A 12,712-nucleotide genomic window follows, 5' to 3' on the forward strand; every position below is an offset into this window, starting at 1 on the left:
GCTATTCATTCTTAGTACACGCCACCAGCTGAACTGTAGTACCATACCCAGGTGTACATGGCCATCGGGGACAGCCCCACATGCGCAAGTAGTTCCCCATAGACAGATCTCTCATACACACCTACAGCTCCTATCCACACACCCACCCACCCACACATCACGTTGATACTAGTGCTGCCAATTAGTTTTCTCAGATTTCATCACTTGAATCATGCTATTATCTTCATTCATTCCCTTCATTCAACACAGCAGGGCTCCCAGCGCTCTTACACAGAACCACAGGATGCACCCGAGGAACCTTCCTGCTTCCTGTCCCAAGGCCACGCCTCCTACAGCCCCCTAGCCCCGCTACCGCAGGTGAGTGGGCAGGACCAAAGTACAGGGGGAGGTGATAACTTAAGGGGGAGTTTCTTAGAGGAGCTTATCTCAATGGGGTGATTTTGGAATTGCACAGAAAATAAGGTCAGTGGTAAACACAGACTTAGGAGATCTTATAGTATATGTTTTGTTTTATGAGATAATCTTCATCTGCTAACGTAAACATTTTTGAATTTTGAAGCATTTATGTAATCGAAACAAGCACACAAAGCACTTAATAAGGCTTCATAATTCATAAATGTCATGTTTACTGATTAGTATTCTCTCAAAGAACAACACTAATTTCTGTTTTTTAGGACTACAAACTGGCGACCTAATTTTGTTTGGGTGGAATTTTGGCTGTGTATAGGTTGATTGACATAGAAACCACCTACGGTACTGCATATCTTTCCTATTAGGTGTGTATTCTACTGCATATCTTTCCAAGGATTAGTGCCACTCTGCCAAATACCTTGTCAAACACCTTGCCAAGGAAAATATCACTTTGCCAACAGGGCTTGATTATATCATACCGTGAACTTGTTTACAGTTGTCGGCTTTGCAGCACACAGCTTTGCGGTTTGGAAAAACCTCACTGTGTACACACTCTGTTGCTAAAGTAATACAAGTTCTGCTGTAACAATGTGTGTGTATGTATGCGCATGTGTACGTGTGTGTGTGTGTTCTCTCCAGTTCTCACCAGGTATGTATTCTACCAGTGGACAATCTAAAAGTTCTCAGTACTCTCTCCAGTGCCTCTCCACTCCAACCCATCAGGACAGTAGCATGCAGTCCCTCTTCCCCAAGCCCATCTACTCATACAGGTGAACACTGTCGTGACGTGACTATCATTCATCTAATGACTGTTATTTATTTTGTCAACTAACTATGTTTAATTGTTACTCAATTGTTACTCAATTAAATGAATCATGTAACAATTAATTCATTAGGAATTTGGGGCACCATGGAATAAGTTGTTTAATGACTTACCACCTCCCAAATTAAACTCTAAAGATATGTTCTGCCTGTGGCTGTGGAATCCTGACCTGTTCACCGGATGTGCTACCTGTCCCAGACCTATTATTTGACCATGCTGGTCATTTATGAACATTTGAACATCTTGGCCATGTTCTGTTATAATCTCCACCTGGCACAGCCAGAAGAGGACTGGCCACCCCTCATAGCCTGGTTCCTCTCTAGGTTTCTTCCTAGGTTTTGGCCTTTCTAGGGAGTTTTTCCTAGCCAACGTGCTTCAACGCCTGCATTGCTTGCTGTTTGGGGTTTTAGGCTGGGTTTCTGTACAGCACTTTGAGATATCAGCTGATGTACGAAGGGCTATATAAATACACTTGATTTGATTTGATATGTAGATATCTCTTACATCAATAACAGTCAATTATGAATTATTACCTCATCAGTCTCAGTCTGAACGTCACATAATCCTTGGATCCGCAAGAACCCTAGCCCTTCTGAATATTCAGTACTACACAAATTGATTTAATCATTTATTTACTGACTAACAAAATAATAACACATAATACACATACACACGTACATGAGATAAAAGTCCCTAGTGGACTGACAAGATATGACGGCTTGTTACACATATGGAGAGGGAGGGGTAGGTAAAGAGAGGGAGAGACAAAGAGTCAACTTATCGTTGTTACATTTGGAACCTACACTCAAAGGAATAGTAATACTTTGCACATGAACCACCGCCCATTCGGATAAGAAGTACAATATATACATTTACGCATAGCTGTCCTTGATCGTCGTCGATCTCTGTTGAACTTGATGACTCCTATGGTGAAGTTGTCGATGGATGTAAGGTTCTGGTTTGTCCACCAGAGGTCACAATGTCTTTTGTAGAGCTTCACTGGTTGTGGAGAGGTTGTTGGAATAGATACTTCAGATGTGCCAATGGTTGTCTGAGAGGAACCTATTCCTTCCCCTCGTGTCTTTGATCAAATGTCCTAGACTACTTTACATGCCAGCTGCAGACTGGTAAATGCTACGGTCTAGTGAGTTTCTTCTTCTTGTGTAGAGATTGAGAGTTTCAGAGTTTCACCATTTCAAACGTATGGACTACCGTCTCACATTTTCTGGTCTCTAGAGTTGAAACCATTTGTCACGTTTAGCTCACGCTGTACGTTGGCTGGTCTCGTAATGGTCTCAAGGCTGATTATTCAGGTTCAGGCTCCCAACCACTTTACACGCCAGCAGCAACCCGGCATGTTTTGGTCTGCTGTAAATTTAGTTTCCAAGGCTTTTATCCTTGGGTAAAAAGGGGTCATTCCATCACGCTGACACAATGTCTGTGCTCACTTGGGAGTGTGGTTACTGACTGGGCACAAGTTTATATGAAAAACAATTAGATAATTTAGAAGGCTAAAATGACATCACTATCTTCACAAAACTGTTCTCATATTTAATCATTTATTTTACACATTTAGATGTAAACTTGACACATAGAATGCGTACACTTTCAGAGTTACAGTTACTATACCATCCTTAATGACATCACAAAATAATAAACAATATGACATTATTATTCTTTAGATCCCCACTGATCATTCTTAACATTCCTATCTTATAAATATTGTTCCCATATTCACTTTCTGTACAAAAAGGTTTTGGCAGCAAAAGTCTCTCTCTACACAAAGCACATTCCAACCTTGCTACTAGAGAGTTCTCTCTCCCTTAATTTATGACAGGGTGTGAAGGTGTCAAAACCATCCCAATCCGTCAGCCATTTGCCAAGCTGATCTGGCACCTTTGATCCTCACCCAGGATACTCCATATATGTGCACAATCACAATCTTTTACCAACCTGTACAATCGGGTTTTGGACTTTGGTGCAACATTAATTATATACTAAAGACCTTATTCAATCAAGACCTTATTTAATCAAACCCATTTCTCACTCTTCATCACTCTTCTTTCTCTGCATATTTGAAATAACGTTTACAAGGTGAAACAAAAAGAAGTTGAGCTGTAAGCATGTCAGTTCTTTAATAACCCCTAAAACCAGTTTACCAGTTTGGATTGAAAGTGAACCCAAGTATTCAGTGTTCAGCTATTATTTCAGTTAGTTTCTGTACATTTTGTACTCTGGTCCTCTGAGGACCAGATGGTATATATTTCAATAATGATTTAGCCTAAACTCCTTTCAAGTATCAATGTTACATAACACAAATAATCACCGTTATCCCTCAGGCTTGCAGGTGTGAGGTGGATGGGGTGTGTGTGTGTGTGTGTGCCCTAGATCTTCATTGGTTCTGCATACACAGCACGGCCTCTTATTCAAACCCACAACGGAAAACTATTTGTGCTTTCATTTACGATAATGTCAATTCTGCTGTATCTACTATACTTTTCCGACTTTTTCCTCAAAGACTGAATTAGTATAATAATAACAACATGAATGTCCTTGTTTCCTTTTAGTGTTTTGTGGATGTCATCATGGATCCTTGTCATGAATGTACACTCATAGAAAATAATATGCTATCTAGAACCTTAAAGGGCTGTCCCCATAGGAGAACCCTTAGAATAACCCTTTTTGGTTCCAGGTAGAGCCCCTTTGGGTTCCATGTGGAACCGTCTGTAGAAAGGGTTCTACATGGAATCAAAAAGTGTTTTACTTGGAAACAAAACGGGTTATTCAAAGGGTTCTCCTATGCCTATGGGGACAGTCGATGAACCCTTTTTTCTGAGATTGTAGTGTATATGAAATGGAGAAACAACACTGATGTTAAATAATATCATGTAATATACGTAATAATAAATATAATAATAATATTGACTACATCTGATTGACTACACTGACTACAATGTTTGTCTTCTATCCATAGCATCCTGATCTTCATGGCTCTGAGGAACAGTAAGACAGGGAGTCTCCCGGTTAGTGAGATCTACAGGTTCATGACTGAACACTTCCCCTACTTCAAGGTACAGCAGGAGGACATTATGGCTTCTCACTGACCCAACAGTCATCTCTGTTTCATTATTCTCATCCTATGTATTTTATCTGTGCAATGTCACAGACAGAGTTTCTCATGCACTGAGAAATTGTATGAACTTTGCATCACCTAACTTACCAAAACAGACACATAAGTGTGTTATGCATTGTAAAGTAAATACCTTGTAGTATTTACATGTGGTTTAAAAGACTCAATCACTGAGAGATCAACGCCTGTTGATCTTCAATCCTCTCTTATCTTCTTATCTGGCGATAAGCCCTTTATAGAAGAACACGGAGAGGGAGAGAGAGAGAGAGAGAGAGAGAGAGAGAGAAAGAAAGAGAGAGAGAGAGAGAGAGTGATATCAAGAGAGAGAGAGAAACCACATATTTTCTTTAGACCATAGGAAGGATTGGCTCTACCACCTAGAAGTCTCCTGATCTCCTGGCAAGCCTCGGGGAGATGAATGATACTGTAATAGTGTATATAGATTCAACAGTGTGCCAAAGCAGAAGCAGCCGTAGGCTAGCCTCTTCCCCAGCCGTTTGTTAGGCATCATCGACCCCTACCTATTCCATATAGAATACAGGCGTGGCCTATAGGACCTAGTCAAAAGTAGTGCACTTGGTAACAGGGTGCCATTTGGGACACAACCAGTGTTTAACGAGGCTAACCTTGGGCCACCCCGGCTGATTCCCGTTAGGGCTTGATCAGTGTCTTCCCATCCATCCCAGTGGTTATAGACCCATGAAATGGTTGGCTGTTTGTTGGCTGGCTGTTTGTAGGAGGAGGTGTAGGAAGGTGCAACGTGGCATTGCAACAGCTTTGGCTCCTCTCCAGCCAAACATACAGTAAGACCTTTGACTGAGAGACTACCTCAGGGGGTGTGTGCGCGCATGTGTTCAACGTGGCACTCACACTGCTTTGGTTCCTCTTGACTTTTGACTTGATTTTGAATTACTTAATTGGTCAGGGTTTTGGCAGTTGAAACAATAACTCAGTGTTCTGCCCTCCCCTGTTTGAGGGAAAAAGCTGAGGGATGGGGCAGGACAGAGCTATGGATGTAAGGTGTATGTTGTTTGTTTACTCTTTAATGTTCACAAACAGTGGAGTAAAACAAGCATATATTTTGAGTTCTGAACTAACTTAGAAGTATTCTTCAAGGATCAGTGGGTAACACAGGAGGTTGGTGGCATCTTAATTGGGGAGGACGGGCTCGTGGTCATTTGTGCCGTTCCAGCCATTATTATGAGCCGTCCTCCCCATAGAAGCCTCCACTGATGGGTAAATATCATTAATTGAAAAGTCCAAAAACGGATACGTCAATTGCAGATAGTGTCACGACTTCCACCGAAGTAATTTCCTCTCCTTGTTCGGGCGGCGTTCAGCGGTCGGCGTCACTGGTCTTCTAACCATCGTAGATCCACTTTTTTTTTCCTACACACCTGGTTTCCATTTCCCTCATTATTTGTTGTGTATTTAACCCTCTGTTCCCCCCATGTCTTTGTGTGGAACTGTTTGTTGTCAGTGCTTGTGCACATGTTTACTGGTTTTTCCTCTCCTTTCTGTCTCTCAGACGGCTCCAGATGGATGGAAGAACTCGGTCCGCCACAACCTGTCTCTGAATAAGTGCTTTGAGAAGGTGGAGAATAAGATTGGCAACTCTTCCCGTAAGGGCTGCCTGTGGGCCCTCAACCCAGCCAAGATAGAGAAGATGCAGGAGGAGCTACACAAGTGGCGCCGCAAAGACCCCCTCACTGTCCGCAAGAGCATGGCCAGGCCAGGTAGGTGGTCTATACATCACAGACCAGGACTCCCCTTAGACCTGGGCTATGTTTTATTTGCACTTCCTCAAAGTTCGGATGCCATTATTTTAGGTGGAAGGTAAGCTTGGCAATTCTCAGGTCCGTCATGGCATAAATGACACCATAAAATAAGATGCGGTTACATACAGGGTATGTTACCTTTGAGACTGAGCAACTCCAGCGTTCTGGTGATTCTATCTACTCAGACTTTTTGGCAGCTGTTACAGGAGATAAGTGCAAGGTCATCTCAATTTACTCTTTCTCTGTTTTCTCAGAGGATCTGGATCGCCTGTTGGGGGAAAGACCAGAGAAGCTGAAATCTTTACCTTCTTACCACAACCAGATCCCTACCCCTTCCTCCTTCACATCCCATCCTCAAGAGCCCTGTCATCCTCTTCAACGTCCCCTCTACCCCCACGTCCCCCCTCCCTCCTTGACAGTCCAACAGCACCCCCGTTACCTGCCCCCCACCACCCCCCACCCCTTCTCCTTCTACTCCCCCTGCAGACAGCAGCCTCTATCGGGAATCCCCCCCAATGTGGGTACCCTGGGTTCCCCTCTGGCGGGGCAGACACCCCCCACCTGTAGCGCCACCATACAGGCAGAGTATGATGTTGGGCCCAGGAGCATACAAGAGCTACAGCTAGATGAAGATGCTAGTAACGATATCGACACGCTCAACCCCAGCTTGACTGACCTGCAGCTCCACGGTAAGGATGAAAGAGAGAGATAGAGAGTGAGAGGCCAAGACAGAGAGAACCATATTCAGGAATTATTTTTATACAATCTACAACAAGATTCACAACCCTGTTCACTCTCCTCTCAGGTTACTTGTGGGACGAGCTGAGAGAGGACAGCCTGGCTCCTGATTCGCTGGTGCTAATCAGTCCCTCCCTGTCCCCCTCCTCTTCCCAGCCAACACACCTGGGGTCCAGTCTGAGGAGCACCGGTCCTGTCAACCAGACATCAGAGTGGATCTCCGACGGGCCGGGGAAGGAAGATGAGGAGGAGATGGGAGGAGGATGTGGAGGTCCATCAGACCTCCATATTAATGGACAGTACCACACAGCCTACCCAGGTGTGGAGAGCTTGGCAAGTTACCTCACTTCTATGGGGAACACCCCCATACCTTTGCTTTGAAGCCCAGGAATAGGGCTCCCTTCGTGGAATAGCTCACATAGACCTTCCCCCTGGACCTCAAGACTGTGGTTGTGAAGGTCAAGACTTATCACAAAGGGCTCAGTTTGAAAGTGAATGTAGCAATGATCACAATCAAATGTCATATTTTGCTTTGCTTTGAACATGCAGAGCACGTTGACTCAATTTGTCACCAATGAGTCTGAAGAGAATGGGGGAGCCTGGGTTCAGATTTTATCATAACCGTGTTAACAATATGTTTTTATTCATAACAATGACTTTGGCTGGGTCAAAGTCAAGACTTGACGAATGAGAATGAATGTATCCAAAAGCTCATGACACACCTGACTGTTCAGTGTTTAGGAGTAGAGTGCAGTCTGAGCTAACTCCACACTAGATGGCAGCAGAGAGCTGTAGTTACTGGGAACTTTAAAGTTGCGGACAGAAATACAGCACTGATTACATTTTTTCCGTATTCTACACTACAGAGAATCATATATGTTCTACACAATACATTTCTATGTTGAGCATTCTGTGAAGTCCTATTCTCCTGAATAAGCCCCCTGGTGTGATATGTTCCCACTATTGCAATTAGCATTTTATACAGCTTATGGTGACAGGAGATGATTCAAGCCAGTTGTTTTTTAGCTCAGAGCTAATGAATACAATTACAAAATGTGTCTCAGCATAATTTCTTATACGATACAGGGAACATACTCACTGTTTACTCAATTCATTTTGCTTTCTAGAAATAGTTTTCAAAGCTTTATAGCTAAATGACCATTGAGGATGGAAGTCTATCAAGGCAGAGCCAGACGACTGTTCTCAGGCCTTCATCTGGTTCCTGCAGGCACTATCTCATAATAAAAATGACATCACCTTACCAGACACATTTTTCAAGAGTGTATTTTAGTCATAGCTTGTGTGAAAAGCCCCTTTTTCTTGTATGACTTAACTGAGTATATAGTAAACTGTTTTTGATTTATAGCGCTTGAATTCATTCATTAAATTATATTCTAGTCTAGACAATTGTTCTGTGTCTATCTATGCAATTCCTTTCTTCTAATTTCTGTCACAGATCTATCCAGTCATTGTAAAACAGCATTTGTTATACAGTACATTCGGAAAGTATTCAGACCCCTTGACGTTTTCCACATTTTGTTACGTTACAGCCTTATTCTAAACTGTATTAAATAAAACATTTTCCTCATCAATCTACACACAATATCCCATAATGATAAAGCGAAAACAGTTGATATTTTGTTTATTAAAATTAAAAACAGAAATACCTCACGTCTGGAGGAAACCTGGTACCATCCCTGTGGGGACGTTTTTTCAGCGGCAGGGACTGAGAGACTAGTCAGGATCAAGGGAAAGATGAATGGATCAAAGTACAGAGATCCTTGAAGAAAACCTGCTCCAGAGCGCTCAGGACCTCAGACTGGGGTGAAGGTTTGCCTTCTAACAGGACAACAACCCTAAGCACACAGCCAAGACAACTCAGGAGTGGCTACGGGACAAGTTTCTGAATGTCCTTGAGTGGCCTAGCCAGAGCCCAGACTTGAACGCGTTGGAACATCTCTGGAGAGACCTGAAAATAGCTGTGCAGCGACGCTCCCCATCCAACCTGACAGAGCTTGAGAGTATCTACAGAGAAGAATGGGAGAAACTCCCCAAATACAGGTGTGCCAAGCTTGAAGCATCATATCCAAGAAGACTCGAGGCTGTGATCGATGCCAAAGGTGCTTCAACAAAGTACTGAGCAAAGGGTCTGAATACTTATGTGATATTTCAGTTTTTATATTTTTTTATATTTGCAAACATTTCTAAAAACCTGTTTTTGTTTCGTCATTATGGGTTATAGTGTGTAAATTGACGAGGGAAAAAAACAATTGAATCCATTTTAGAATAAGGCTGTAACGTAACAAAATGTGAAAAAAGTCAAGGGGTCTTGAATAATTTCCGAATGCACTGTGATTGGCTATTCCCACATATCATCATCTTCCTATCAAGTGAATAAAAACCACAAGACGCATTTCAAGACTTCCCAAAAAATCACATATATTTATTTCTCAAAGTGGCATTTCAACCATCTAAACTTTACACTATTTTTAGTTTTAATTTACAAAAACCACATTTATTTTAAATAAATCTGCAGATCACTTGAGACTAAATAGTATGTGCTGGATATCAAAATGAATATCTGGTTTTGAATTCCTATATGACTATCCTTCACCTACATTTAACTCCTCAAAGTGGCTATTTAAAAAAATACTTTAGAACATAAAACTATGAGTATACGGAAATAAACACGACTAGGATTGCAAAATTCTACTAACTTTCCTAAAATTCCCAAGTTTTCCGGAAATCCAAGTTGGAAGATTCCGAGAATCAGGTTGGAATAAGAAACGCAGGAATCCTCCAAACGGGACTTCTGGAAAACCAGGGAATTTTGGGAAAGCTAGCATTTTACAAGCCTAAATACGACACATTCACTGTAAAAGAGTACCTGTCCCATTCTACGTCTTACTGTACCCTAATGGCATTCGACTGGTTTCTAGTGGAATGGTAATCGACAAAGAACTTCATCAAACAGTAGTACTATTCCTATCAGGGACATCGAGTCATTCAGAGCTAATGGCTATTTATAAGAAATTCAATAAACTTTTTTGACTTTCTTTAAGAGTAAAAAAAAGTTGCTGAACCCTAGTAGAAATATATAGGTTCTGCTTGCTCGATTAGAATACATGTTTTGAGGATGTCAGAGAATTGTGTGTCTGTGTCACTTGGTCCTGCACCGACAACTGGCGGGTCTGTCTGTCTCTATTGTTTAAATAGCTTAATGTTAATGAGATGAAGGGCAGATAAGCAGACCCTCTCTCTATCTCTCTTTCTCTCTCTCTCAATTTTTTCTGTCTCTCCCATTTCTCTCTTTGCTGCTCTCTTTTTCTCTTTAGTAGATTGACTGAGCCCTTCAGAAAACACTGACTAGACATTCAATCTCATTCATTGTTACTGGCCCTTACATACTGTACTTGTTGTGCTTTTATTTGGTCTAGATCGGGCCACATCAGACGTGTCCCATAGCGAAGGTCTGTGTGTGTTTATGTATACTAGACTGTGTACACATCTACAACACTCTCTATCAGACACAGAAACATAAGTTGAGAGGTCATTGCAAGAGACTTGGAGTAGGGGATTGCAATTGAGGCGTTAACAAGCAATGGGGGAATTCTGGTTGGAGAAATAAAGCTGTGGAGAGTGTGAGAGGCTGTCCATCAGCCCTGTTGCTTGTGACCTGTCAGTCCGTCCATACATCTCTCCATTCGTCATCTGTCAGCACGTTCGTCTGTCTGTCTGTCCGTGGTCCCATGGAGGGGTGGGATTGAGTTGGAGTTGGGATGGGTCTAGGTGTCTAGGGGGGTCCTGTGGTCCTATGGACTCCCACTGTAGGAGTAGTCTGCCTTGTTGTGCATCACCAGCTTGTTGTCCACAAAGTAGAAGCTGTCGGACTGCGTTTTGTATGGGTGCAGGATCATCTCACGCACTGAGGAAGAAGGGAGAGCAAGGACACATCAGTGTGTGTGTGCTTGTGTAAGTGTGTGTGTTTGAGTGAATGCGCGTGTGTGTGTGTGTGTGTGTGTGTGTGTGTGTGTGTGTGTGTGTGTGTGTGTGTGTCGGACTGTCTGGTATGGGTACAGGAAATGCATGCATGCGTGCTATGTCTGTGTCTCTGTATCTATGAGTGTCCAAACTCACTGATGTCCTCTGACAGAGGGGGGAACTCATAGATGTGTTCACAGGTGTTCTTGCTGCTGGGCATACAGAAACCAAACTCAAAATCAAAGCTCTTGAGGAGCTGCTCTCTGAAGTAGTGCCTCTCAATCATCCTGAAGTTGTTGATGGGCATGTCTCCCACTGTGAACTCCACACTGTGTCAGAGAGGACAGGGGGACAGAGAGATCCGATAAACTATTGGAAGCACACTTACACACATCATTAGTTTGTCATAGTTTGATGCAGAACGGAAGTATAATTCCATGTCTCCTCATCTGCCCCCATTCTGTAGCCCTTTCCTGCAGTCCAATGAAACACTGACCTCATGGGTGGAATGTTATTCATATTTTTCAGAATTTCCGAATTAATAAAGATTATTTTAAACAGTCAAACATCTGGTGTTTCTATGTCAAACAATTTTGTTATATTTCAGTCTTCTATGATCTATATAAAGTGTAGTATTCGGATGCAAACTACAAACATTTCAACTTTATATCTGAAATAGTACAGGTGTCTTCTTTTTTTAAGCCCATAACCATGTGTGTGAGGTGTATACTTTGGTTTCAAAGTAGATTTGTTTAAGACTACTAATATAGCCCACTGCAGTAATTAATAACAACTGGCCCGAATGTCCTTTTCCTCATCTCTCTGTCTCTCTCTCTCGTTCTCCCTCTCTGCCTTCTTTTTTTCTCTCTCTCCCTCTCTCTTTCTCTCTCTCCCTCTCTCTTTCTCTCTGCCCCCAACTGTACGGCCTTCCTGGCTCCTTGGTATCTGTCACTCACAAACACGCATGCAAGCACGTAGGCATGCACACACTCTCACCTCCTCTCACTCTCCGAGAATAGCCCTCCCCATCTGTCTCCTCTTCGTAGAGCAGCAGGGCACTGAGTGTCCACCGCACCACCATTCTTACACACCCACACACCCTGGCGGCCATCTTAGCTCTGACTTACGTGGCTCCAACCTGGCGCAGCTGCAGGAAGGCGGGGGTGAACTGGTAACGGACGAAGCGGCCTCCGTTGGGGTCCAAATCCTTCTTTTCGCCCGCTGCCACAGTGTCACAAAAGATACCGCGTTAACAAGCCTGCTGTTTTGAAGCGCGGTCTCTCTGCTGTGTACCTCTCTGAATAGACACTGTTTCAGAGCCTTAGATGATCAACTCACACAGCGAAATAACACCTTCTCAATGGCGACATAGCTAATAGGAGTAATTCATTCATGAATCATGCATATTACTGCCTGGGCCTAGTTAACCCAGAGGTTGAAGTCGGAAATGAACATACACCTTAGCCAAAAACATTTAAACTCAGTTTTTCACAATTCCTGACATTTAATCCTAGTAAAAATTCTCTGTCTTAGCTCAGTTAGGATCACCACTTTATTTTAAGAATGTGAAATGTTAGAATAATAGTAGAGAGAAGGATTTATTTAAGCTTTTATTTCTTTCATCACATTCCCAGTGGGTCAGAAGTGTACATACACTCAATTAGTATTTGGTAGCATTGCCTTTAAATTGTTTAATGTGGGTCAAACATTTCAGGTAGCCTTCCACAAGCTTCCCACAATAAGTTGGTTGAATTTTGGCCCATTCCTCCTGACAGAGCTGGTGTAACTGAGTCAGGTTTGTAGACCTCCTTGCTCGCACACGCTTTTTCAGTTCTGCCCACAAATTCTCTA

General features: G+C 42.7%; 2 protein-coding genes across 5 annotated transcripts in view; one reads left to right on the plus strand and one right to left on the minus strand.

Annotated features, from left to right (window-relative positions):
- LOC110507685 (forkhead box protein N1) overlaps positions 1-8,282 on the plus strand; it is a 23,744-nt gene extending 15,462 nt beyond the window's left edge. For 3 of the 4 annotated variants that reach the window (XM_090223489.1, XM_090223490.1, XM_021587832.3), the window contains 6 exons: positions 250-357; positions 1,051-1,181; positions 4,209-4,305; positions 5,893-6,100; positions 6,397-6,831; positions 6,948-8,282. In XM_090223489.1, coding sequence (XP_090079615.1) covers positions 250-357; positions 1,051-1,181; positions 4,209-4,305; positions 5,893-6,100; positions 6,397-6,831; positions 6,948-7,261 — 1,293 coding nt within the window. In that variant the 3' untranslated portion in view covers positions 7,262-8,282. The remainder of the gene's footprint in view (positions 1-249; positions 358-1,050; positions 1,182-4,208; positions 4,306-5,892; positions 6,101-6,396; positions 6,832-6,947) is intronic. The other variant, XM_090223491.1, reaches the window with a different exon arrangement.
- Positions 8,283-9,293: 1,011 nt separating this feature from the next.
- The window catches only part of LOC110507688 (protein unc-119 homolog A), a 38,374-nt gene continuing 34,955 nt past the window's right edge, over positions 9,294-12,712 (minus strand). The window contains exons 3-5 of the mRNA XM_036965309.2: positions 11,989-12,082; positions 11,018-11,190; positions 9,294-10,805 (exon numbers count right to left, since the gene is read on the minus strand). Coding sequence (XP_036821204.2) covers positions 10,693-10,805; positions 11,018-11,190; positions 11,989-12,082 — 380 coding nt within the window. The 3' untranslated portion in view covers positions 9,294-10,692. The remainder of the gene's footprint in view (positions 10,806-11,017; positions 11,191-11,988; positions 12,083-12,712) is intronic.

Source organism: Oncorhynchus mykiss, chromosome 27 (genome assembly GCF_057628025.1).
Source record: "Oncorhynchus mykiss isolate SJ-2025 chromosome 27, ASM5762802v1, whole genome shotgun sequence".
Lineage (NCBI taxonomy): Eukaryota > Metazoa > Chordata > Actinopteri > Salmoniformes > Salmonidae > Oncorhynchus > Oncorhynchus mykiss.